At 52.6% G+C, this 25,776-nt stretch overlaps 8 protein-coding genes across 9 annotated transcripts; 5 read left to right on the forward strand and 3 right to left on the reverse strand.

Moving 5' to 3' along the window:
- Positions 1 to 574: 574 nt before the first annotated feature.
- On the forward strand, positions 575 to 1,906 carry PV07_07497 (uncharacterized protein; the record flags this gene model as incomplete). The annotated part of the gene is made up of 2 exons (XM_016394586.1): positions 575 to 1,087; positions 1,136 to 1,906. 2 exons carry the CDS (start codon positions 575 to 577, stop codon positions 1,904 to 1,906), a joined length of 1,284 nt encoding a protein of 427 aa, XP_016248005.1.
- Positions 1,907 to 2,352: 446 nt separating this feature from the next.
- On the forward strand, positions 2,353 to 2,541 carry PV07_07498 (uncharacterized protein; the record flags this gene model as incomplete). The annotated part of the gene is made up of 1 exon (XM_016394587.1): positions 2,353 to 2,541. One exon carries the CDS (start codon positions 2,353 to 2,355, stop codon positions 2,539 to 2,541), a length of 189 nt encoding a protein of 62 aa, XP_016248006.1.
- A 1,868-nt stretch (positions 2,542 to 4,409) lies between these two features.
- On the forward strand, positions 4,410 to 9,359 carry PV07_07499. 2 transcript variants are annotated; one of them, XM_016394589.1, is made up of 2 exons: positions 4,410 to 5,969; positions 6,015 to 9,359. In XM_016394589.1, the coding sequence occupies exons 1-2, from the start codon at positions 5,672 to 5,674 to the stop codon at positions 8,069 to 8,071; spliced, it is 2,355 nt and encodes a 784-aa protein (XP_016248008.1). In that variant the 5' UTR covers positions 4,410 to 5,671; the 3' UTR covers positions 8,072 to 9,359. The 2 variants fall into 2 exon arrangements, with proteins under 2 accessions (XP_016248008.1, XP_016248007.1); XM_016394588.1 differs by having other exon boundaries at positions 4,410 to 9,359.
- A 101-nt stretch (positions 9,360 to 9,460) lies between these two features.
- PV07_07500 (uncharacterized protein) lies at positions 9,461 to 12,482 on the reverse strand. The gene is made up of 5 exons (XM_016394590.1): positions 12,058 to 12,482; positions 11,794 to 11,999; positions 11,612 to 11,744; positions 11,512 to 11,563; positions 9,461 to 11,454 (listed from the first exon to the last, which is right to left on the reverse strand). Exons 1-5 carry the CDS (start codon positions 12,083 to 12,085, stop codon positions 10,032 to 10,034), a joined length of 1,842 nt encoding a protein of 613 aa, XP_016248009.1. The 5' UTR covers positions 12,086 to 12,482; the 3' UTR covers positions 9,461 to 10,031.
- Positions 12,483 to 12,838: 356 nt separating this feature from the next.
- On the reverse strand, positions 12,839 to 15,334 carry PV07_07501 (uncharacterized protein). The gene is made up of 4 exons (XM_016394591.1): positions 14,911 to 15,334; positions 14,771 to 14,856; positions 13,468 to 14,716; positions 12,839 to 13,408 (listed from the first exon to the last, which is right to left on the reverse strand). Exons 1-4 carry the CDS (start codon positions 15,188 to 15,190, stop codon positions 13,158 to 13,160), a joined length of 1,866 nt encoding a protein of 621 aa, XP_016248010.1. The 5' UTR covers positions 15,191 to 15,334; the 3' UTR covers positions 12,839 to 13,157.
- A 663-nt stretch (positions 15,335 to 15,997) lies between these two features.
- PV07_07502 (uncharacterized protein) lies at positions 15,998 to 17,470 on the forward strand (the record flags this gene model as incomplete). Its single annotated transcript, XM_016394592.1, has 1 exon — positions 15,998 to 17,470. Exon 1 carries the CDS (start codon positions 16,541 to 16,543, stop codon positions 17,468 to 17,470), a length of 930 nt encoding a protein of 309 aa, XP_016248011.1. The 5' UTR covers positions 15,998 to 16,540.
- Positions 17,471 to 18,821: 1,351 nt separating this feature from the next.
- PV07_07503 (uncharacterized protein) lies at positions 18,822 to 20,663 on the reverse strand (the record flags this gene model as incomplete). Its single annotated transcript, XM_016394593.1, has 5 exons — positions 18,822 to 19,491; positions 19,550 to 20,098; positions 20,159 to 20,299; positions 20,363 to 20,433; positions 20,523 to 20,663. The coding sequence occupies 5 exons, from the start codon at positions 20,661 to 20,663 to the stop codon at positions 18,822 to 18,824; spliced, it is 1,572 nt and encodes a 523-aa protein (XP_016248012.1).
- A 3,651-nt stretch (positions 20,664 to 24,314) lies between these two features.
- PV07_07504 (uncharacterized protein) lies at positions 24,315 to 25,413 on the forward strand (the record flags this gene model as incomplete). The annotated part of the gene is made up of 2 exons (XM_016394594.1): positions 24,315 to 24,782; positions 24,926 to 25,413. Exons 1-2 carry the CDS (start codon positions 24,476 to 24,478, stop codon positions 25,411 to 25,413), a joined length of 795 nt encoding a protein of 264 aa, XP_016248013.1. The 5' UTR covers positions 24,315 to 24,475.
- Positions 25,414 to 25,776: the final 363 nt, after the last annotated feature.

Consider the following 25,776-nt stretch of genomic DNA (forward strand, 5'->3'; position numbering starts at 1 on the left):
ACAGGCCGACGCCGCTATTTCCAAAAGGTAGATGAACACCTGCTATTAATGAAAGAAGCAATTCATCCGCCGTCAATGAGCACCAGTCAGACAGCGTCACTAACTTCCCAATTCGGCTCGCCAGGCAGAATGCTTCGATGCCCACAGAGGGGACCTTGTCAGATTCAGCACCGTATCTAGATCCTTTTGTGGTTCCTCTGTATCGTCTAGAAGCAGACTTCCTCCACAAGCGTTACAACGGCCGGCGGCTGTAAAACATTTTGGCTCTTCCCACGGAGATATTGATTCATCTTACATGCTCTAACGTCGCCCAGACACAGAAACCACTCCACCCTTCGGAAGCTTTCCGCCTATCCCACAGCGACATATACGAAGCGCGGCTTTATTCAGCAAACCTTAGCACCACCGAGCTCGTGCCACTGGCACAAGGACAGATGCCAATTTGGAAAACGCACGATCCATTGCTTGTGGGCGTTTTCCATCTAGCGACGATATAAAGTCGTTGGTCTCGAGGGGCGTGAGAAGCTGGACTCTACTTTGACTTTCCAACTCTTGAGCTGGTCCTAGGGAGAAGATGATTGACTTCCAACTGTCGCCAGAGCAGCTGGCACTCCGAAATGCTGTCAGAGGCTGGGCAAAGGCTCACCTAACAGCAGCGCGCTCGGTATACGAGGGGCAGAGCGCCTCGCCCGAGCAGTGGCGGGAACGCTTCCGCTCGACCCAACCGATCTATGCCGAAGCAGTCAAGGCCGGCCTTATCAAGGCTCAGATTCCGAAGGAGCTTGGTGGCGGAGGAGGTCCATTGATTGAGGCAGCCTTGGTGGTCGAGGAGTTTTATGCAGTCGAAACCAGTGCTTCTCTAACCATCCTTGGGACAGGCCTCGGCTTGACACCTTTGATTATGGCGGGAAGCCCGGCTCAACACGAGAAGTTCTTTAAACCTTTTCTCGAAGGGACAGGCACGCCGATGGCCAGTTTAGTCTTTTCTGAACCAGAGGGAAGCGCCAACTTTGCCGAGGCTGGAGCACCTGGTTTCCAGACTGTTGCACGTGATGAAGGGGAAGAATATGTTATCAGCGGTGAAAAGGTAAGTGTTTCTGGACACAAAGAGAAGGCCTCGCTGATGTGTCGAAAGATCTGGGCAACAAACTGCTCCGGGTGGGATGATCGCGGTGCCGACGTTCAGTGCGTCTTATGCCGTGTTGCTGGATCTGCACCAGCCGAGGACGTCCGCGGCCAAACTGCCATTATTGTTGTTACAAGGCAAGACATTGCCGCGAACGATCCAAGCGCCTATCAGGTATTATACCATCCCCAAACCATTGGGCACACGGCGGTCAACGGGCCGCACATCCGATTCAAGGACTTGCGCGTGCCAAAATCAAACTTGCTCGCACCTCCAGGCAAGGGCGCCGATGTGGTTGAAATGACCTTCACAGCTTCGGCAGCTCTCGTGGGCGCCATGGGGGTAGGCATCATGCGGCAGACCTTTGACCGTGCTTTGGCCTGGGCCAAAACCGAGAAGCGAGGCTCGACGGAGACGATGATCCAGAAGCAAAGCGTAGCGGATTTGTTGATCAAGATCAAGACTCGATGTGAGGCTACGAGAGCTCTAGTTTGGAAGGCCGCGCACTGCTTCGGGCGGACGCGATATGGAGCCGAGCTGTGCTACGAAGCCAAGATTTTGGGTTCGGAAAGCGCTGTAGAGTCAGTCATGGATGCTATTAATCTGGTCGGGGTTTCTGCATATTCGACCAAGCAACCTTTCGGGGACCTGCTGAACGATGCAGTGGTGTTGCCGATTTTCGATGGTGGTAACGTCGGCGTTCGGAGGAGACAGATCGAGCGCATCTTTGCCAGCGAGGGATATGATCCGTGGGAGACAACATTCGGCTCGGATCAGTGATATGCCACGAGACATGAGTCGAATTATGTAGAGGGCAGGCAACTCAACGAGAGTGAGTGAGTGAATGAGGCGTGGACCCCTTGATGCCCCAGCGGGCGAGTGCAGCCTCTTCAAATGACACGTCAAGGTGTCAAGCGATGACACAATCTCTTGGCAGACGAGCGACCTCGCAAGCGCCGAGTCATAACACATCTGGACCACCACCACCTGCGTAGTGGCTTGCCTCGCTTGTTTCAAATTTTTGATGGTTCAGGTTTTGAGAGAGAGTCCGAGGTCGATGTCAATCACAATCACAGTGACATCCACCATTTGAATCACCACCTTTGAACCCAGATATCTCGTCCACTTACCGCCTTTCTCCGAAGTGGTTACCACTCCAGGTAGCTGCATAAAGTACTATGCCGAAAGCCCAGAAGGGGGCTCTTCTCCAATGTGATCCGCCACAGATGGCCATGGTGCGGAAGATCGACCGAGAGTCCGGTCACGCTTACATCTTGGAGGAAATCGACGACAGAACCTGCCTGGTTAAAGAGAACAAGGTGGAGGAGATTAAGGCCAAGGTCAAGGAGCTGATGGATGCGGCCATGGGGATGGATGAAGACGTCAACGATGACAAGGACAGCGACCTCGACTGATCACAACGCTGATAAGGCCCTCAACGACGCTTCCAAACGGCGTCTCATAGCAAAGCATCCCGCGCCAACACTCTCTTCTTCAAAGCAACCTCCTGGAGGGACGAGGAAAGGTCGGTCTCTCCAATTTCGAAAGAGTGGGAGACGATCACACTGTTTCTTGGACCAGGGCGACGGAAGATGGCACATGATGCAGGATGATCTCGCGGGTTTAGTATTCCTGAGAATTGCACCAGCAGCACACGCTCGCGTGCCCAGTGGCAGTTCCATCTGAGCAGGAGTGATGAGCTTGTGGGATATCAAGCCGCGAGGATGTTATCGGGGGTCACCCGACTGTGGGTCCCTGTGTCTATAGAAAACAACCAAAGAGACCGCAAGCGCGGGGAAACACAACCCGAAGCACAAATTGGACGTCTGAGAGCGATCCTCGTCTAGGAGCTATTTTCTTATTTCAAGGTTTCCACCGAGTACGTCTGGCCATATGGTAATTGCATAAATCTTTTGGAGAAGATGATGTCTGAGGATTTGGGGAACAAGCTAACAGGAAGACCTCCACTGGGAGTGGGGAGCGGTTGGGATGAGGCGAGCTGTGGTACGCGCATGGAGGGTAGGCGACTCAGTATACAGAGAGTCAGAGATCAACAAGAACGGGAAGGGGATCGCAGGGAAATGTAGGTGAGAGGCAGGTCTGAAAGGCAGGTCTCAGCCATCTGCAGGCTGAATAATAAGCAGTCAGCAGGGGGCAGCAGATCGAGGTTTATACTAGATGGGGAAGGGACAGGAGTGCCTAATGCAGTGTTTGCGGCATGATGAAGCAATGCGGATGGAGTGACCCTGAGGTAGGCGGCTCGATTAGCTTGGATGTGGGCATTCCGTATAGCTGTCCAGGCCATCTTTGGCTGTCTTGAAAGGTCGGATAACTGGAAGGAGTTAGAAGACACGCGTGGGAGAGGGGAAGAGATGATGGGCAGTGCTGGGGGGGCGTGCGGTGGCTTGATGCAAGCATGCCGGGGGCAGGGATGGTTGAGGCAGCGGCACAAGGGGGGGGGAATGAGGAATCCTTGACCAGTGGCGGGGCTATCGGGGAATCACTGCAGGGCATGTCTGAGCACCCCTACGACTAGAATAATATACGGCGTAGCTAGAGATGTCGGCTATGAGAGGAGCTACGAGGACAGTCCAGGTACCTCCGGACTAGATCTAGCGAGGTACATACACACATGCGTTGGAGGCAGGTGGGTGTGGAGGAGGGACCAGGGATCTACAGACATGGCATGTGGATTGGCCTCTGGACCATCAAGGAGAGCAGGACTTGGGATTTGCAGAGAGCTCAACGGTATCCCCATGAAGTGTATGATGTATGAGAGGGACTGTATATGGCCTCCTCAGTAGCCATAGAGTGAATGAGATGCAGGTTGAGATGTTTTGCTCATAGTACGAGCGAGAGTGAAGAGAGTGAAATAAGTGAAGTGAAAGTGAGAGCAAAGTGAAAGATTGAAATTGGGCTGCCACCACACTGCGCCGCACTGCCACCTGCCACCTGCACCATGCACCATGCAAGCTGCACCTGGCACCTGCATCTTACGCACCAATCACCCTCTCAGCGTCTGTCTCTTTCTCCTTCCCTGTTCCTCACCCTCCCCCCCCCTCACGTTATTTGCTGTGCATCATGCTGCCTCAAATGCTGCCTCAAAACAATCAACAAAAACATTGCCCTGCTGCTCATGATTGTCATTCCGGCTCATGCATGAACTCAGCTTGGCTCTTCTGCGCTTCCGCTTCTTCTCTCGATCCCTGGTCTTTCCGTGCTTCTCCATCCATCTCCAGCTCCATCTTCTTGCATCCCTGTCTTTTGCTTCACCCTTGCTCCCCTGCTCTTGCACTCAAGTCATTCACTCATGGCTTATGGCTTCATCACTCCCTCCCTCTGCCATTCAATTCATCCTCTCAACTTCCAGCACTCTCATCATTCCCCACTCACCTTTCCCAACTCGCCCTGCAGTCCTCGTGCAACCTTTGACGTCTTCGCTTATGTCCCTCCTCAAACTCGCCCTCTGCTGCCTCAACCTCTGACTTGTCTGTTCGTTTAGACCTTCCCGCCGTCGAGCCAGGACCCGGTTACCATTTGCTCCCCCGACTCAAGCCGCTCGACCGCCCAACCTCCCACCAATACCCGTGACGGCGATGATCCCCCGCAGGTCTTACTCGACGCCTCCTTGATATCATCCTATTTGACTCACCACCTCATCGGCCCCCAATAACGGTTTTTCTTGTATGAAATGATCGAGCTCTCTGCAATTGGTTTGGCGGTGGACGAGCCCTGGCCGTCACCCTAACTTAGTCCCCGCTTTAGCCAGCAATCATCATCCTACCCACCATTCCAAAACCACCCCGACCAAGAAAAAACTTCGGATATACAGGCAGTTCGAATTCCAAGTCGCAAACAAAAGCAAACTTTTTGACTCTCTGCATTCTCCCACATCTCGCACCTCCATCCTATGCCGATACCATTGTTGTTTCTCAAAGATTTTGTCACACTTGATTGCTTCTCGCACTGCCCCTCCAGATAACCAAAAAGTCCCCCCATTTACCCCCACAAGCCACATCATCAAACATCCCACCAAGGTCCCAGTTATTCATCGAATCCTTATACCCTTCAAGCTCTCCCACGCTCCGGCTTTGGCACAAGGGAGGAAAGAAGGAACATTGGTCAACCATCCAGATCCCAAAATCACGTTGCTTTCCGACGCCCTTCCCAGATTCGCTCTATTTTACTTCCCAACTACCAGCACCGGGAAGCCCCTCCCTGCTTCAAGGGACTTGGACCTGCATCTTCTGCGTTGGACCTCTACACAAGTCACCGCAGTCTGGTATACCTTTCTCGCCTTTGATCCTATCTACACTGGTCAGGCCATTTGGCGAGACCCTACACTCTCACACCGTCATTCAGCATAATCACGGTCCGAACCGAATCTGACGCATGCACTTGACTTCCGAGAGTGTACTTTTGCACTTCCAGGACTGAAGCTCGCAACCCAGAAGGAGCACATCTTTCCAAAGAAGGACCCTGTGTTCTCTGTCATGTCATCGCGATCCTGGCCCCTCGCATGATGAACCAGCTTCCACAATCATCATGCTATTCGAACCTGGCTCTGTCCCTCGAGGACCTCCTATCGAAACCAAAAAAGCCTTGATCTTGCTCGACTTTCAAAATGACTTTGTGAAACCGAACGGAAACCTTCCCGTCAACAACGTGGAACCCTTTTTATCCAATTTACTATGCCTAGTAGACGAATTCCGCGCCAAGGGCCAAGTGATATGGGCAGGCACCGAGTACAGGCAGTCTCGCTCGACTATCTCTTCCGTGACGGGGTCTCACTCTATCATCCTGAAACACCATCTTCAGCGACAGGATTTGGCCGAAGAGAGCAGTGAGTACTACAACGACCCAGGTCACACACGCTCACCTCGCGAAGATCCCCTGGCACCCTCGCCGAACCCAGATGTCACCCACGACCGGGAAGCTTTTCTCGCCCCCCTCTTGACCACCACAAAGCACAGATGCTGCATGCCCGGCTCATTGGGTGCCGACTATTCGGAAGCCATCAAAGCGGCCATCGATCCACAAAGAGACCTGGTCATGCTGAAATCCCACTACTCAGCTTTTGAAAGCACATCCCTTCTTATGCATCTCCGATCCCACCTCATCACTGAACTCTACGTCTGTGGCTCTCTCTCCAACGTCGGGGTCTACGCAACCGTTCTTGACGCCGTTTGCCACGGTGTCCAGGTCACTCTTGTCGAGGATTGTCTCGGATACATTGATGAAGCTTGTCATATCGAAGCAATGCGTCAGATGGCAGATACCTTGGGCGCAAATGGAATCGATTGCCAGGAGCTGCGTGACGATATTGCTGGCCTTCTTGGTGACGTTATCCATGAAGAGGACTATCCTACCAGGTTCCAGGTCAGCCTGCCACCACCAGCTCGTACGACTAGGTCGCATACCTCGAGAAGGCAGATCCACGACTGGATTTCCAGCCTCGAAGGTGAAGAAGCTCGTGCCACAACCGCCAAGCCCGAGGGAACAGTGTCGAAAGAGCTGGAACAGACCGGGGCTATCCGGTGTGACTCCAACACACCAAGTGAGTCATCTCGTAGATCTATAAGGCAGACATCAGTTGAGCGCAGTCCTCCCCGGAAAAGATCAACCAGTGATCTGGATCCCCTGGACGAAGAGCGCGTCCTGAAATTGTCCCATAAGCCTTCTTCCCATCGTACCTCGACTCATGCTGAGCAACTGAAAACCAAGCAGACACAGCAATCAACACGAAAGCGGCGACCTTCACGCGAATCATCAATCAGATCTTCTACCCCTACAACATCAGTCCTGCACCAGACGCTTTCGACCGGGGAGCCATCTACTCACAAGGAAATGTCGGAAGCTGATCCAACAGAGGCCGAAAATCCAAGCCTCGAGGCCAAACAAGGAAATGGTCGAGTAACTCCAACAAAGAAGAAGAAGAAGATAACACCAAAGAACCTTGGCCCCGGTGATACTCTAGGAGAGGGTGATTGCGAACTCTATACAGGCCTCCTCGATCAAACAGAAGCTGAACAGGCCTTTTATTCCTGTAGAAACGATATCAAGTGGCAGAAGATGTTTCACCGATCCGGCGAGGTACCTCGACTTGTCGCTGTCCAGGGATCCATGTCTAAGGAAGGGACGGAGGTTCCGATCTACAGGCATCCAGCGGATGAATCTCCAGAGTTATTGCCTTTCGATGCAGTGGTTAACCTGCTGCGGAAAGCTGCAGAAAAGGTTGTCGGCCACCCTTTGAACCATGTCCTGATTCAGTGGTATCGCCACGGCGAGGACAACATCTCTGAGCATTCTGACAAGACTCTCGACATTGTTCGGGGGTCTCGAATTGTGAATGTAAGCCTGGGAGCACAGAGAACCATGATGTTAAGGGCAAAGAAGTCTGCTCTCAAACCGGCCGTTCCGAATGAAGAATCAGATGGTGCCAGACCTTCTCAACGAATCCCTCTTCCTCACAACTCTCTTTTCGTCCTCGGCCAGGAGACCAATCAGCAGTGGTTGCATTCCATTCGAGCCGACAAACGACCTATCTCGGAAAAGACGCCCGCCGAGCTCGCTTTCGACGGAGAGAGAATCAGCTTCACATTTAGACATATTGGAACATTTATCAATCTGGCTGACAACACAATCTGGGGCCAAGGGGCGACAAGCAAACGGCGCGCGGATGCTAAGCCTTTATTGACAGGAGCCGAGGCAGAAAAAGAGGGCGAAGCCATGATTCGAGCTTTTGGACAGGAGAATCATCGCAGCGCAGAGTGGAACTGGGATGAGTGGTACGGACAGGGCTTCGATGTGGTCAACTTTGAGACCAAAACGGCGGATGAGGCCAATGCAGCCAATGATGATCTTGGGAGCAAGACAAAGGGCGAGAAGAGGAAGATTACCGACGACAGCGAAGCTCCATTGAGAGCTGGTTCAGCACCATTCTGAGAGTCACGAATGCCTTCTCACCTACACAATAGCTTCACAGCAGCCTCGCACTGAAACTATGCTGAAGCGCTGAGGCGCATGAACGGTGACAATAGTCAGCTTCTGACAAATTTCGCCCCCATCTCACTGGGTGAGCACGACGGAAAGCCCCGTTATTGGGACATCTTTCTTGACTTAGCTTTGTCTGAGACAAACCGTTGTCAGCGCCCAGGCCCTGAATCGCAGTCCAATATTTCTTCCGAGCAAGGAAAGGCTGGGCAAGGTGACGGGCCACGGGATCATATAGCCCTCTAGCTAGGAGGTCGAAACGTCAAAGGCAGCAGCTTGGCTATGCTCGAAGGCGTCACCAACAATCGAAGCTAAAACGTCAATGCATGCATGGCTACGAATCGATGTTACAAGAGGCCATCGTCTCTCAGAACATATACTTCTCTTCAGAAGTTATAGGCGATCAATAGCGGGAATGTTCGATGTTGGCCAGGCACTCTTGCCTCGAATTGCCTCGAAGAGAAATTCTGTGGATGGTCATGACACACGACCGAGCTGAGTTTGGACTGAGCAACACGCTGGCTAAGTGACCATGGGAGGGACAAACTACTCACACCCGATTGGAATACCTCGTGGGGCCATTATTACGGCAGAAGGAGATTCCTATCTCGGGCTTTTGTATGTAAGGAGAGACGGCATATGGCCCACCCGTTCCGCCTGATCCTATTCCTTCGATCAGTCAACCCTCCCCTCGCCTCGTCTGCCGTACGCTACGGCGCGACAACCGTCACAACCAGACTGAGATCGGGCTTGGAAATGGGGGATCGGGATACTAGAATCAGGAACGCGGCCTCTAGCGACTAAGGGCAGGACATGGGGAATCAGGGCATTATTGAAAAACCGAAATGGCACCATGAAACGGGACACAGAATCCGCGACGCGAAACGGGGACGACGACAAACTTGGGCTCTCACGCCGAATCAACGGATCGACCTATTTGTGCGCACGTTGCATAAGAAGAGCGGGAACGGGATAATCAGCGGACTGGACTGGACCGGATGGGACTGGCATTGGACGGGACTCGGAATGGGACGGGCATGGACTGGAATGAATGGGCTGGTTGCTTGATCGGGACCGGGATCAGACGGAGGAACCATTGCATCGAGACGCTCGCCTGGGGCTGTACATTGATACGAGCATGAAGGCCACGAGTCACGAGAAATGAGACATGAGGCATGAAGGATGAAGGACAAAGCATCAAGCACAGAGCACGGAACATTGGCGCTAGACGCTTTGAAGGGGGGGGGGGGGGCTCTCTCTCTCTCTGTCCGCACGAATGCTCTATGGATCGTCACCCACCAACCAAGGGGGGGGTATAGATGAAGAAAGATTGCCCGACGACGGGTTCAATACCGAATCATCACTCTCTCTGAGAGACATACTGAAGCCGTTTCCTTGTCATTCGACTCTCTTGCTGTGAACATGAATCGTATCGAAAACCCCCAAACGCAATGTTCCTGGATATGAAAGGCTTCAAGATATTGGGGGAACTAGAACAACTACTGTAAGTTGACTTGATGCGATGCCTGTGTCCAGGAGCTTCCATGCCATTGATCAGCCTTGAACAATCCCACAACCATTTCCGCAATTTCAGCTTCAACTTCAGCGTCCGCGGCTTGTGGTAAGAAGCTCGATTCTGGACAGTGTATGACTTCTCGCCGGATGGCATCAAACCTCCTGCCCGGTACACATTACAGCACGTCGTTTCTCTCATCCTTGCTCTCGTCACCGAAATCCCTTGGACCGTAAAGATCAACTTCAATAACTTGATACCCTCATCTCACCCATACCAGTTCCATGCATCTGACTGATAGAAGTTACCCTGTAACCTGCGAACCATTAGAAGCCATAGCCAATCCCTCGCAGTCCATGATCATCCCGTCAACTCCGTTGGCAATTGTTGTAAAGTCGTTCACATGAAGTAGTCTTCCGGTAGTGCCAGAAGCCCAATGAACATGCCGACAGCACCGATGGCCATGCCCGCAATGGTTGCTCCAGCCGTCTTGACAAAACTGTTATTGCCAGTGCCATGCAGCTCAGGAGCCTTGACTTTGCTCTTTTTGGCCTTCTTCCGTACCGGCATATCGATACCATTGGCTGGAGCAATCTCAGCAACCTCCAAAGCCGAAGTTGATGAATTGAGAAACGTATCTCCAAGAACGTTGCTGGTACCGCCGACCCCGGCTGTGGCACTTGCGGTGAGTGTGTCTCCGACTTTGGGCGAATAGGAGTCGGAAGACACTGTATCTGGATCCAGATGCTCATCTGAAGAGATCTGATCAGCCTTGCGTTTCTTTCCCCCGTCGACATCCTTAACCTCTTGCTGTTGCGGGATAACACTAGCAACCGAGAGTGGTGAAGGCGGTGGCGCCGCGAAGGGTTTGAATGCGAATGGATCGGTATAGAGCGATGTATAACGGGCATAAGGGTAGTAGACTGTTGAAGACTGTTCCGGTACAAGCTGCTGTGCGACTGGTTCGTACAATACTGAGTTATGACCAGCCCATGCAGAAGTCGAGCGACCTGGTGCGGAGGTTGTGTCGTCAAACAAAGGCTGTTGCTCAGAAGAGTCGAATGTCGAAAACGGAGGAGCGGCCAATGTGGCGCGAAGTCCGTGTTCGGTCGATGGCTTAACCATTGCCGCGTCGGATGGGCTTGGGGCTCGAGCATGTCCCGGATGATCCGTCACGCTCGAAGGACTCGTGCGGGCAGCCAGGTATTGTTCAGGATCATCAATCTTGACAGGAGGGATACGCAGCGAGTTGATGGAGTCCGAGTGTTCGTTCTCAAGCTCATCATCTCCGTACGAATCTTCTTCAGCGACGTTCTCATCCATGGCTGGAAGAACCTCTGCTTGCTGGGCCGAGCTGGGAACAAGGATTTGAGAAGGGTCTGTGTGATCAGGACGGATAGCATGGACGCCAGTATCCAGGAATAGGTGAGACAGCTCTTCAGGAGCGTCACCTTTGTCTTCATGTCCATCGTTTGGAATCAACGGGCTGGAAACTGGGCTGTCTTCATCCGAGACATCTGCGCCAGAATCATGACTTGGAGTATTCGATGCGTCGTCAGATTCAGGAACACTGAAGGTTCGCACCTCAGGAATGATTATTTCCATGCTGGGTTCACGGACGGAATCTTGTATAGCCTGAACTTCGTCCTCAGGCTCCGAATGGTAATCATTACTCTTCTCGTAGGGCTCGTATTCGTCTTCCTCAGGGTCGCTCGAGACGCGGGCAGAAGGATCGCCATATGCTTCCTCGTCACTGTAGTCGGCTGAGAAGGTATTGCGATACACTCTTGCGTTCGCCTGATTGGCGTCCGGTTTGTGAAAACTGCAACACAAAGAATCAGTCAGGCTTTCCCAGGGCACCAGGGTCAAACTCGCTTACGTTCCGTCGCACCAGTCCCAAGTGACCTTTAGCCTCAGAGCACTGAAGTGGGCTGCTCGGGTGTCAGCTGTTGCTGCTTCAGACTCGTTGTTGTACTCACAGCTTCCTCTAATCACATCAGAGCCCAATGTCACGGTGTCTTCAGGCCAAAGGGGCCACCTCTCATTCGTACTCAGTCTTCTGCCATCGTAGAAAGTGCCATGCATTGAGCCAATATCTTGGATGTAGAGTAACTGAAAACTGTTAGTCTGGAGGCGAATAGAAACATGTTACAAGTAATACCTTGATCGCCGGATTCGCCCGTAATATGGCATGACGTCTGGATAGGACTCTAGAGTCAAACCATGCATTGTCTTCAGCAGGCGTCAATTCCTCAATACGACCCCCAGTGCCACGGCCAATTCTGAACTCCCAGTCTGGGGCTTCGAGGGTGACGACTCGCTTGGGGATAGGTTCGTGGGAATCGAGTTCTTCGAGGGTGACGGTCACTGAAAAGGATAGCGGTGAGTGAGTACAAATGGCACAGAGGGCGGCTGTAGAACGTACAATATTGAGAAGGAATGTGGTCAGCCATGGTTCACTCAGAGAGCTAGTCGATCGCCTAACTCCTTATATGAGTCTGGCTGAGACGAAGTAGGAGGGGAATGGTCTTCAGGTCGGTGAGACTGTGGTTTTCTTGAAAGGTATGGCCCAGAAGTTGAGATGAGGTGCAAATGGGGTTCAGACCGCAGGCAATTAGGAAGATAGAGGGGAATCGGTTGGATCAGGCTGCTCTCGGGATGAAGTCGTGCGCTACGGGTAGAAGTGAGGAGAAGATAAAGGGTCGGAGGTCGTTGGTCAAACAGGACTCCAGAAAGTTGGAAGTCAAAGCTGTCCCTCTCTAGAAGTGAAGCAGTCGGTGGGTGAAAGGCATGGCAGCTGGCGAGATGAGGCAGACGGGGCCTTGAATGTCTTGAACGCGGTCTCACAAGTCAGGCGCAGGTGCTCAACTGCGGGCAACGGCTGCGTGGCAGGCTGCAAGTGAGGGGCAAGGCGCCTGCCAGCTAATCGATAAGACGGCACCAACGGTCGCGCCAGCTTCACTACCTACGAGATGGGGCCGTTGCTGTTTTAGGCACCACTTGCTGGGCAGCTAGAGCCTAGTAGCCACGAGTGATAACCACGGAGCTAGCTAGCTAGTAGCTAGGCACCACGGCACCTACTTGTAGGTAAGCAGCCTTGTCCTCCCAACGCCCACATGGCTCAGCCTTGTTGCCGCCACTGGGCGCAGAGGCTGCCGCCATGTACAGAACAGGAATAACAATAGCGAGACCATCTTCGCACCATTCACAAGCCAAAGCTATCAGCAACAACCAAATTTGAGATTTCTTTTGTTATTACACACTGCTACACACCTTTTGTTCCCTCATGCTCATCAAACGCCGTATTCGCGAATCTCGGTGTCTAGCCCCCAGATCCACAAGAAGAAGAGATGCGTATTACATACTCCGTACAGGTCAAGAATCTCTCGTCAAGATCGCTCATCAGCATAAAAGACCTGTATCCATTCCAATTCAACAAGAAGACAAGAAGGGAGATCCTCCAGGAACAAAAAGCCAAAACAAGGCCAGATGCGCAAATTCGGCCATGCCGTGGATTGGGCATCATTACCTCAACTGAGGTCCGCCGAGGCCTGCGCCTTCCATTTGTTGCAGACGAGCAGCTAGTTGGGGATACTTCTGTGATACCTCCAATTGCGTGCGTGTGGCCTCGGCGTAAGAAAGGGCGTTGACAATTTCCCCTTCTGTTCTCGACAGCTCGGCGGCGCGCTCAAAGTACTCTAGTGCTTTCGTCACTTTGCCTTGTTGAAGAAGGAGCTGAGCCATCGTAGCTACAGCGATATCGCATTCGGGGTCCACTAAAGAATCATGTTAGTAAACAACCAGACTCACTTGGTATGCATGCGTAGTGACTTACGGATCAACGCCTTCTCGCAAAGCTCTTCCGCCGCCTTGAAGTCCTGCTTCCACTGGAAGAGTGCCAACGCTTTGTTGATGAGCGGCAGTACATTGATTGCTCCAGTGGGTTTCGTCTGGCGCTCCATATCGATCGCGGTCTCGAATCTCTCAATGGCTTCCTGGTACTTCTGCTGATCGAGCAGTAGCTCACCATAGTAGTTGTACACATCGGGCACTTTGTCGAAGTTCTTCACACATCGTCGGAATGTTGCCATCGAGGACGCAATTGAGCCGAGCTTGTACTGGGTGACACCCAGTTGGATGTGCGAGTAGATGAAATCCTTATCTAGGTCAATGGACTTTTGGTAGTCCTTAGCGGCATCGGCATATTCTCCGAGGATGAAATGCAGCTGTGCACGGTGGTAGAAGATGTCAGGGTCGTCTTTGTTCTGTGCCATGGCCTTTTCAAAGTCCTCCGCAGCAAGGTCCTTGTTACCCAACTCTAGCTGCATGCTGGCACGCTTGATGTATGGTTGAGTGAGAGAAGGCTGGAGCTCGATGGCTTTGTTGAGGTCTTCGAGAGCGTTGGCAATGTCGCCTTCGAGGTACAAGAATGTGGCACGCATGTTGTAGGCAAAAGCCTCATGCTCACCCAGGTCTCCGAGTTCAAGAGCCTTCTTGAAGGCCGCCGCAGCTTCATCATAGCCTTCTGCCGTCTTTTTCTGCATGGCGATCAAGCCACGCTGAAGCTGGCCCTTGCCGATGTTCTCATCGAGCTCGGCGCTCTCCTCTAATCCTGCAGGCGGCGGCCGCGGACGGAAGCTCTGCAGGTAGTTTGAGACAAAGGTCGCACCGGGCAATTTGTTTTTCTTGCCTGCGAGGATTGCTTTGCCCTTCTTCTCAGCCACCTTTTTCAATAATCGCTCTACACTCTGCGCACTGTTTTCGTTCTTGAACCCGTCGATGATGCAGCTGGCCGTGTAATCCAGCAAGGCTTCGGAGAATAGGCCCAAGTGTTCGTACGCGTGGGCCCGGCGATTGAGAGCTTTGACATATTCTGGGTCCATCGAAATGGCTGCGGTGCAGTCTTCCACCACTTTCTCCCAATCACTAAGCGCATTGTAGCAAGCGGCTCGGTTAGAGTAGTAGACGGGATCGGGTTTGCAGAGGATTGCTTTGCCATAGAGCTCGATGGCCTTGTTGTAGTCTTTGGATCCATATGCTTTGTTACCGGCGGCCTTTAATTTGCCGGCAAATGTTGCTCTCTCCTACTCACGATCATGGTCAACTTAGCGCAGTGAGAGCGTTGTAGACAACTCTACCTCTTTCGAAAAGCTTTCAACATTGGATTCGTTGATCTCTGGTAATTCATCCTCGGCCTCGACGGTCGCAGTTCGTGGGGCCGCACCTGCATCTTGAATCAGCCGTGTTTCCCATTTGTTGTTGGGCAGGACTGTCTCACCAGCCTCCTCATCTTTGAGACTGATCCCAGACTTCTGTGCCTCCTCGGCAGCTTTCTTTTCTTTCCGTCGCTCTTTCTTGCTCTTTCTCTTTTCTGTAGGTGTCGCGGGAGCACCTGTCTTCTGACTCGAGAAATAGTAGATGGCCCCGGCACTTGTGATGACAACTACTGTTCCAGCAATAGTGTATGCGACAGCCTTATTCTCCGAGACCCAGTTCGACACGCGATCCCAAAGGGACGCAGGTGCGCGGGTGGCATCGATAGCGGCAGTTTCGGACATGGGAGCAGAGAAATCTAATGTACAGAAGACAAAGGAAGCTAAGAGAGCCAGCCCTGGACACTCCAAAGGAGAATGGAGATGGAAAGGATGACGGGTGGACTGGGAGCGAAGGGTCGAGGGAAGAAGAAGTTATTGACAATCGTCACTGAAAGACAAGAAAGTTCCCTGAGCGATGCGAGATGGAGATGGAGATGGAGATGCAACTTTTCCAACCACATCCAATCAGCCAATCACATCGAGCGCAGTTACTCGACCTCCGCCGCGTCTGGCTTCGTCTTCCTGTCCCCCAAAGGATTGCATTTCATTCCCCTGCTGATGTGTACAGCTTAGGGACAGGGTACACTGCTCCCACTCCTTGTCAATGCTTCAACGCTGCAACCGTCTTCTTCCACGATGCCGAAGCCCTGGCCGCATACCGTGACAGCAACACTCGGTCTGGCTGCGACAGCTCCCACGAGAACAGCTCCATCCATCATACCCCAACCCAGCGAGCCGATGCCCAAAATGAATGGCACAATCTGATAAGAAGGGGGTTCTCTGGTGGTTACTCTGACTTATCTGTTCCGAGATACTAGTCGTTTGTAAAGATATGCACTCTGTTATTATACGCAGTTGTACCCATATCCCTGTTGACAATATCAGCTATATTAGCTCTGGTGGCTATCTCGTCGTTATCTCGAGAGCCCGTCAGATTCTGCCATCCTTTTCTTCTGGAAGCGTCGCTGTTAATGATGCCTTTTTACGGCGAGGCCATAGCAGGTCGAAGCATTTGTGCCGACGCCACTTTGAATGCTGAGAGATTTCGTATTGTACGATTGACAGCCGCCGTTGACCAGAAAATCAACAAACATCGCAAAGGAGACGTCACTAACGACATTTATACCAGCCCTTAGGGTCTATACGCCATTGCCACATCATCTCAACTCCTCCGACTTTGGAGGTTTCTCGCACGGACATGAGCCGATGATGAAAGAGCTCTCCGCATCTGAAGCTCGACTCCAATGACCAAATCGTTCAATTGGCGGCAATGAATTTTTCCGACTTGCACGGGTCAAACAACGGGCTGACAAACCACTCTCGGAGGCTGATGGCGGGTCGCTGTTTGACACCATGTATCTCTTTAGCAGCGTAAATCAATACGGGGACAGAAGAGACCAACGCGTATAGTACTTCGCTCGATGCCGGACCCTCCGGATTTCTATAGGGGGAAGAGCATATTAATTCTTTCAACTCCTTCTGTAGCAGGTACGGGATCACTTTCATTGCTATCACTGAAATTATACATCGCATTCAACTTCATTCCCCGGGTTTCAGCACAGTCTTTATTCGTCAGGCGACTATAATATTACCATGGGAGACAATTCGACACAGAGGAACCGACTATTCATAGCTGGCGCCCCGGGCGGCGGCTCAATAGCCCCGGCTACCCACGACTTCATCGCTCAGTGTTTGAAACGGGAGTGGACGATGACATTTCTGGCAGCCTCAACTCTCCAGGAGGTCTCGGATGCATTTCACGCCCCCAATTTTGCGGGAGGTATTGTCACAATGCCCTATAAGAAGACTATCATTCCATGCCTGGATCACGTTGACGATCTCGTTGACCAGCTCGGTGCTTGCAACCATGTTTCCGTGGCCAACGATGGTACCTTGAAGGGAACCAACACTGACTGGGTTGGAGTCAAAAAGGCTCTCTTACAAGGAGAGCCGGCCACTGATCCTGGGCGAGGGTTCAAGGGAATGGTTGTCGGGGCAGGTGGCGCAAGTCGAGCGGCAATATACGCTCTTATGGAGCTAGGCTGCAAGGACGTCTACATCGTCAACCGTGACGTTGGCGAGGTTCAAGAGCTTGTCGAAGATGTGCACCATTATAAAATGCCCAACCGACCAAAGATTGTCCACGTCCAGTCCACACAGCAAGCCCGGGAACTGCCGTGCCCACACTGGATCGTGAGCACCGTTCCTGACTTTGAACCAAGGACCCCTGCAGAGCTCCAGGCCAGATCCGTGTATCTCGAATTTCTCGCAAAGAAGGACAGGCCGCATCAGGCGCTTATGCTGGACATGTGCTACCACCCGTTGATGACACGCAATCTCCGGCTTGCAAAGCAGCATGGCTGGCCGATCGTCGATGGAGTCCAGGTGGTAGGACACCAGCTCAAAGAGCAATGGAGGCCCTGGACGGGTGAAGAGATCAACACACAAGAGGAAGAGATTGCTTGGAGGATCTTGCGGAACAGTGCAAATTCAGATCCGACGGTCACTCCCTCAACTGCATAACGCCGCCCACGACTGACGTTTTAATACTATATACCCGTTCGCCACTGTCCAACCCGTCTTCGAGTCGGTGCTAGCGGAGCCTCATCAGTTGCATACCTGTCAGCGTTCGCATTTATATTTTCTCCACAATCTCCCTCCCTCAATCGTAAGTGTATATCGAACACCGTAGAGCCCCCTCCCATATCGGAAGAGCCGATGCGAGTATAGCATTGTGCGTAGGTTTCTGCGAGGCCACCTTACTATTCCACGAGACCATCTTCAAGCTTTGCTAGAGCTTCGAGAAAGGGGCGGCAACGTGGTCGACAAGAGCCGTCGGCCACGGGAGCAGCTGGTTTCTTGAGAGAAACGGCCCCGAAGCCGGCGAGACCAATAGCCCATCAAGAAGAGAATCTGAGTAGCTTCTTGTATTTTCGGGGTCGATGTCGTGTCGTTGCTGATAGCCACGCGACTGCTGGCAATACAGGCCCCCGATCTTGGGTGCCCGAGAGACGGTACGGGGCGTGGGCCATGGCGAAGGTCTGGAGCCATCTCTGTTCTTTCACGCAGCCTGATGAGCTTCGAGTGTTAGAAGAAGTCCCGTATAGCACAGCTTAAAAGTCAGAACGATCCGTCGAGGCAGTGGCAGAGTTACTCGTCTCGCAGAGGAAACTGAATTAATATCACTTAAGCTACGCGGAGAAGGCTGGAAGGTTGAGCCTAACGATGTCCAACTTCCCGAAGGGGCCCAGAGCTGGTTACGGGGCCACCCCGCGCCCACCGCCGAGGCTCGCTTAGGCTTTGCCGTGGAGTTTGCTTGAACAACGACTACAAGTAGTTATTGCTCATCTCCTGACATTGCACTATTACCTCTGCAGCCCTCCTCTCTAGCATCCCCACGGCAGCGGGGGCAGGTGGTCAGATCACAATATACTACTACGCCGTCGAAGGCGGTCTACGGCTTCCAGGACGCGCGTTGAAAACACGAATGTAGACTTATGTGATCACCAAGAATCCCTTGGGCGCTTGCGATGCTACCATTTGTGACAAGTATATTTTCAAAAATGTCTCACATGAGAAACTTGCTGTGAACAATAAATATCCGGACCGAAGTCGGAGGAGTGCCGCTGGGCGTTGTTTCTGGAGACTGGGACCTTTTATTATGGTTGTCTATCTTTCTAACTTGAAGGGGTAGAGAGAAGGACTTCAAGCAGGGGAAGAAAAGTCATGGATAGGGTCTTAGTCCTCACTGGGTTCTGTAGTAGGTTATCTACATACCGTGCTGGCCCTTGTTCTGCCAGTACAAGCCAGTGGGTGTCCGACGTGGCCTCTCCGAGACAGGCACATCTCCTCCACAAGAGAATGAAGCATCCGCTTAAACCATCTTTCTGACGTATTCGACGGGGCCAGCATATCTGAACCGTCCGCGGAAGACGTAGTATGTGAGAGAAAAGATGACAACGCCTCCGTAGACAAGAACGGCCCAGTTCATGGTCTGTGGGGTAGGATTCGGGCCAGGCGGGAAGAAGATCATGACAAACGCCAACAATAGGAAGCCGACCGACAGCAGGTTGATTGCCAGACCGTAACGGCCGAGCGAAAACTTGGATGGCAAGAGCCGTTCTCTGCGGATGCGTTTGAGTGCCATGCAGCTGATGGACACGATATAGGAAGACAGGAGCGCGCACAGACCGAGGGAGGTGAGTTGGTTGAATGCGATTTGTGAGCCGATGTTGATGAGCGACAGAAGGCAAGAGACAGCAACGGTAAATATGACGCCGTTGAGAGGAATGTCCCAGCCCTCCGGAACGTGAGCAAACCAACTGCTGAAAGGCACCCCTCGATCACGAGCGAAGGCGAAGATTTGTCGGGAGCCGGTCGCCATGTTCGTCATTGCACCAAACGTGCTGAGAGCAATCATGATAGACACCATCGCTGTGGCGCCACCCTTGGACTGGGTAGCATTGTAAAAGACCTGGATGAAAGGGTAGCCGGTAGGCGTGGACAGAACTTGCTCGACATTTCCGACGGTGTAGCAGAAGGTGCTGGTTGACAGGGGTTAGCAGGAGCTCCTAGCATCGAGGAAGCAAAGATCCGACTTACATGACCATGATGAAACCTAATGCTCCATTGAAGATAGCCGTGAAAACCATGGCTCGTGGAAGGATCTTGCTTGCGTTCTTCAATTCTTCAGACATGTGGGTGGCAGCATCCGCACCGAGCAGCGAGAGGACCGGGCTGTTCATGCCCACCAAGCAAGCTAGACCGATGTTTCCCCAGCCATTGGCGTCTTCGAAGACAGTCCAGACCTGCTTTGACGGTGTTCGAGGAGCTAGAACCCACAGGGGGACTAGGATACCAAAAAACCCGGCGATATGCAAGAACAAGACGAGGCCTTCCACAAGAGGGAGTCTTTTGGCCAAGACAGTGTTGAAGAATCCACAAACCAGAGTGATGGCAATGGTGAGAAGAGTGCCGTGCCAATATTTGTAGACATAGCTGTCGTAATTGAGGACAAGGAGGCCTTGGATTTCGGTGGCGGCCAGGAAAACACTGGAAGCCGATCCAGCCTGCCACCCGAGGACGCACACCCAACCGATAAAATAAGAAATGAACTTTTGAGCTCGACGCGGTGCGAACTCAGACACCCAGCTGGACGAATTAGCATTTCAGCCTCATCCCGAAAGTCGATTAGATGAGAGGTTCCCATACTGGTATTGTCCACCCGCTGTGGGAGCCATACTGGCCATTTCAGCCATGGAAACGATGTTCAAGGACATGCCAATGGCACATGCAATGTACATGTACACGATACCGGCAGTGCCACCGTTACCCAAGGCGAACCCAGCAGTACTGTCGATATAGTTAGCCAACCGTATATTTCATGCCCTCATGGCAAAGAATATTGGAGCCTACCCCAGTTGGCTTTCCCACGTGCTCATCAGGATCATAGCAAACCCCATGATCGAGAGAAACCCAAAGTTCCGCTGTCGACACAGACATTAGCATTTGCTCTTTTCCAGCAAAGCCCTTCTTCACACTATGTAGTATGCACGAAAGAGGAGACCATGCATACCCTAAATTGTTGCTCTTTACCCATCCGCTGCATATCCTTGACGTCGTCCATGGTGCCATCCTTCTCGCCAACGACAGCCCCGCCATCTGGGATGTCGTCTGGATAGACCTGGGTCTCGTGAGTCTTCGAGGACTTGTCCATGATGCTTTTCTGGACCTGGAAATCGACACTTGGCGTGAGGCTGTCGAGAGAACAGCAGGCGAGCACTTTGAAGATTGGAAGAAGAAAAAGATTGACAGCCGAGAGAAGAGAGAGACGGCGACCCGCCGTTCGTCTTGTTATCCTCGAGGCCCTTCGCTTAAACCAGGTCCAATTGTACGCGAGTCTCCAGGGGTGGCAACGCAGCACGCCCACTACCTGTAGCTAACATGTGCCTGCTAACTAAAGACGGACTCGCGGTTGGCGCCGTCTACGGATTGCTGGATCCGACAGCTAGTGATGCTCACTAGGCTAAGGTGTGGAAATGCTCCACTGGGTTCTCTTTTGAGACCTGGTGAGCCTTCCCAGAGCGGCAGAGCCCAGCCTCGATACCATGAGTCTAGTCAAGAGCACTTGGAAATTCTGTCTAGTGCTCCGTGCTTCTGTCACATTCAATGCAGGGATACAAAACATCACACCTACCCATGTCTGCACGACAAGCCTCTCATCCTGCCTGGTAAGGCTAGGTGGGCGGCCATTCAGCGCGGCCCGCAATCTCCGTTTGGAAGATACAAGTAGATCACCTGCGTTGAAATGCCGTCGATATCTTGGACACTGTCCAACTCACTCGGCTTCTCTCCCTATGACTTGCCACGATTTCTCTTCTCTTCTCGCGGCTTAAGGTACAATTCCGATCAATATGACTTCAATATCTGGCGATGGACCTCGTTTCGCAACAGTTACGGACGACGATTATCGCGGCGTCGTCTGGACCGTGTCAATCCTCTGCGGAATCTACTCTGTTTTAACCATGGCATTAAGAGGTTATATCAAACGGAGAACTTGGGGGCCCGATGATTGGCTTGCAGCGGCTGCGACAGTATAACAGACCTATTATTCCTTACGTGCCACAAGACTGACAAAAGAAATAGTTGATGGCTCTGGCTCAATACATCGCTATATGGGTTTCGACGTCGAAGGGGCTGGGCCGATCCTATAAACACCTGACTGAATCCCAAGTGACAACCATCGGGAGGGTAAGAATGAGTATCCATTGCCTCGAACCCAAAACTCCAGATATATCTGACATATCCTGCAGGCAATGCTTGCCGGTGAAATTTTCTTTATCATTTCTTTGAGTCTGGCCAAAGCATCGGTGACTCTACTCATCCGACGCCTATTCTCCATCAACATGCAAAAGCGTTCACTTATATGCGACTTATTCCTGGCTGCCTGTGCTATATGGGGCCTGGCGTCCATCTTGATCATTGCAGTCGACTGCCCACTACTCTCATTGATGGGCTACCAAGGCCGGTTCTGCGCAAATCTTGTAAGCCCTACACTCAAACTGTCAAACCCTCTTAGAGATCGTGGCTTATTTTCTGGTCAATAGGTTCCCCGCTGGGAAGCAATCGGGATTCTGGATGCTGCAACCGAGGCAGCTCTGGTCGCAATGGTTGTCGCTCTTCTTTGGAGTTTGAAGATGAAGCCAGGCAGAAAAGCACAAATTCTGGCAGCATTCTCCTTCAGACTTGGGTAAGCAGCAACATCTTTGATTTCTGCCTTCGCGCGCTTACTGGAGGAAAACAAGCATCATCTGTTTTGCGGCTGTCCATGTTTGGGACCAGAAGAATTTCACCGTGCGACCAAACACTGGAGTTCGACTCGCCGCCCCCATTGTTTTCCAACAAATCGAGCTTTGTTACTCTTTACTGTCCTGTACTATTCCCAACCTCAAGAGCTTCCTCCTCAACTTTGATACAACGATCGGCATGACGCTCGACCCCGCGACGACGAGATCATACGGCATATCACATCCCCATTCTACGACTACATCTTTCCGCATGAAGACCCTGAGATCCCGAAATGGTGATAAGCCCTCGGATTCAGGAGGCGCACCGCTCTTCCGACCAGATCCTGTGGAATACACTGCAGCCGTTAGCCGAAATAGCGCACCGAATATGAACGAAGAGGCGTCGTCTATCTCCCGAGACAATCAGTCTGACCGCAGCAAGGGCAGTCAAGAAATGATTATCCGCAGAGAAGTGGCATGGACCGTCCACCAAGACTGACTTAAGAGTTGGGACGTGGTACGGGCGGAGCCAAAACAAAACACACAACTACTTCGGTAGGAAAAGGAGACACAGATGTGGCACAGTTTCTCTCCATGCTCCAGAACACCGTGTCTCCCTTTCTCTTGGACTAGGTTGGACTGCGATGAAACATTGCGAATACTGTCCAACTGAGAGACCAATCTGATTGTACATTCGCCATTGGTCTTGGAACACTCGAACTACTATAACATGAGATTAGTTCCTGGTTGATACAGGCTGAACAACCATTTCCCAACGGCAACACTCAATACTCCTTGTCCTGGGGGCAGGAACAAACTTAATTTTTTCCGGGGCTGCGACTTCGTTCCTCCAATCAACATCTTACTCTCAAGACATGAAAGATCTTCAAGCGAAGCTTCCAGCAGGTCCAAACACTGACCACAGCATTCGGTACAAGCATAATTACAGCTTGAGCCCACGAGCTGGCGGAAACCTTAAGTATTCGGGATTACGCCACTAGGGGCCTGATATTGCACGATCAGAGCACGGGTGGAAGCTCCGCTTCGCCTGGCTCCAGCAGCTAGTTCTTTAGCCTCGTCCCACGGCCCCAGGTTTACTTGTAGTTGCCAACCTTTCACGTACCGTCCAGGATCCAGGTCCTTGCTCTTGTCTCATGCACGGCGTACCTGGGCTTGCACACATACTGGCATGAGCATGTGATCCTACAGGACAAATTCTATACACCACGTTACGGGGGTTGGGAGCGGGATCTGGGGACCGGGGTCTTTGGGATGAGGCGGGCTAGCTTTTGCCCTAAGGGAGAATCCTTCTTGCACCAAGCATCGCGTTCGGAAAGCTTATCAGCGCCAGACTTGGATTAGGATCGGCTCGTCGTGCCTTCGGGGGCTTCCGTTAATTTCCCCGACTGGCGTCGAAGCAAAATCTTACCGTCAATTCCCAATCAGGAGACCGTCGGGAAAGGCTCAGCATCGAAGTGGGACACAGACAAGGTGCTTGAATCTCTCAACGCCCTTGAAACAGTCCCTCGCTCCGAAGCCTGCTGATCGACACTCATCGTCAGTCGTGGCGCTGCAGATGCCCCAGCTTTCTATCGACCTAGCGTGTCCATTGGAGGCCAGGACAGGGCTTCCCGGCCCCGTTAAGCGAGCTCAACGCATTGTCGTCGTTCCCCGTGCCGCGGGTGGGTGGACTTTCGGGGTCTTTCCACGCAAGAGTACTTTTGATCAGTGACAGATCAGGCGTGGGGAGTGGATAGGGTCAGGCTTGGACAGGAGGCTGTGTACGACAAACTTTACAGGCATTGCAGGGCTGAATTTCACTCTTTCTGTGGCCCGAGTTTCCATCGTCCTGCCGCAAAGATTGTATTTGTTTCTCCGACCAGGACACCACTGTGCGAATCGAGTGGCAGATTTGACCGTGGGCTAGACTCAGGTCAAATCCATATTCTCCTTACAGGACGTCTGTACGCTGTACCCATTCAGCACTTGCTCTGTCGGAAAGCTGACTTACGCTGGAGCATCAGCGCCACGTTCTGGGCAGTCTCTGCATGAGCTCCAACCGAAACCACACTACGCTAGGGACTCTTCGAATGCAGCACTGGGGGCCTCGGGCATTCTCGCATCAAGGGTATCTACAGAGAGTGCCTAGCTTTGAGCACCAAGATTATCAGCACAGGCAATTCTCCAATCAACCACGCAGTTCCCCCGAGCAGTCGTCTTTGTTGTCCAGTCCGTGAAAAAGATGGTCCTCCGTCTAGCAAGGCTTTCTGACCTTCCAATCATCTCCGAGATCTTGGCCGTCGGTTTCCACGATGAAGAGGTTGTCGGTCCGCTCCTACACCCCTTCCGCGATCAATACCCCGAAGACTACTTGAACTATTGGAGACGACGATGCCGTGAACGGTACTGGGATTACAGCCGGGTGTTCCTGGTCAGCTGCGAGAAGGATCCCAGAACTGGAGGCGAAATCGTGGTCGGCGTGGCAGAGTGGCAACGAGTCGGTTTCGGATGGGCCAAGGTCTGGGGCCTGAGAGGCTTTTGGGATCCACGTTGAGTTTCCCCCTCTGACCCCCCCCTGCCGACGTGCCCTCTCGAGAGAAAGCGGTGTGCGTTCTCGCCCGTGAAGATCACCTCGAACCGAGCCTTCAATCCTCCAGGATTCTCAGGCACGTGTGCTGACCCATGATGTTAGGGAGGTTGATCGAACCCATCATCTCGACCTTCCATAGAATACTGTCAATCTGGAGCCCCAATCGCGCAGCTGCGCGCGCAGATCCGTCCGACTCATTCCCCCTGACGCCGACGACCCTGCAAAGCACTCTCTGGCCGTTCATTTCTCACTGCTACCTCTCGCCCCCTCACCGACTGACGCGATGGTCCCTCGACTGCATCTCCGTGCGCCCGGAATCCCGGAAATGCGGTAGCGGGCGCGAGCTGGTCGCCTGGGGCCTGGAACGGGCCCGGGAAGAGGGCATCCCCGCCTGCGTCATGGCCGCCGCGGACAAGGAGAGGTTCTATCAGCGATGCGGGCTGACCGAGGTCGCGGGCTGGGCCAACGACGGCGTCGACGACCAGGGCAGAGTCAACCCTCTGAAGGGCCGAATCAAGGGAGGATGTATTTTGTACACGCGGGTGCGAGAAGACGACGAAGGGGGAAAGACTCGTCTTAAACATGAATGATGGCCTCAGGTACCCGACAAATACAAAACGGCCCCGGTGTATGAAGCTGTATTTGTTTGACTCCGACGGCGACTGTAAAGACCACGGCTTCTCTTCCCCCTCTACTTAGTTTGGGTTTTCCCAGAATCCGTTGATTCGTGACGCTTCCAGCTCCTACAGCCTCCCAATATCCTGAAACGATCACTTATTTCCCGCATCTCGACTTTCAACGGGCATAATCAAGTCCGTAAAACTCGGGCCTCTGTGTCCCAGTACTGGAAAACAGGAGTCACCCTTTTCCAAGAGTAAGAGCAAAAGTGTCCCAGACCAGCAACACAGCCCGTGGTGTTGGATTCGCGAAGCCAGCTCCTCGCGCGGTGCCTC

This window comes from Cladophialophora immunda (genome assembly GCF_000835495.1).
Source record: "Cladophialophora immunda strain CBS 83496 unplaced genomic scaffold supercont1.4, whole genome shotgun sequence".
NCBI classification, from domain to species: domain Eukaryota; kingdom Fungi; phylum Ascomycota; class Eurotiomycetes; order Chaetothyriales; family Herpotrichiellaceae; genus Cladophialophora; species Cladophialophora immunda.

What these genes read in the sequence shown, in the direction of transcription:
- PV07_07499 (XM_016394588.1), top strand. Translation starts at nt 5,672, where the DNA reads ATGCTATTCGAACCTGGCTCTGTCCCTCGAGGACCTCCTATCGAAACC.
- PV07_07500 (XM_016394590.1), bottom strand. Translation starts at nt 12,085, where the DNA reads ATGGCTGACCACATTCCTTCTCAATATT. An exon ending in CCACATTCCTTCTCAATATT is followed by an intron (nt 12,000 to 12,057) that starts GTACGTTCTACA and finishes TATCCTTTTCAG; the next exon opens with TGACCGTCACCCTCGAAGAA. An exon ending in GGGCGAATCCGGCGATCAAG is followed by an intron (nt 11,745 to 11,793) that starts GTATTACTTGTA and finishes AACAGTTTTCAG; the next exon opens with TTACTCTACATCCAAGATAT.
- PV07_07501 (XM_016394591.1), bottom strand. Translation starts at nt 15,190, where the DNA reads ATGTCCGAAACTGCCGCTATCGATGCCACCCGCGCACCTGCGTCCCTT. An exon ending in TTGAAAGCTTTTCGAAAGAG is followed by an intron (nt 14,717 to 14,770) that starts GTAGAGTTGTCT and finishes GATCGTGAGTAG; the next exon opens with GAGAGAGCAACATTTGCCGG. An exon ending in TTGCGAGAAGGCGTTGATCC is followed by an intron (nt 13,409 to 13,467) that starts GTAAGTCACTAC and finishes ATGATTCTTTAG; the next exon opens with TGGACCCCGAATGCGATATC.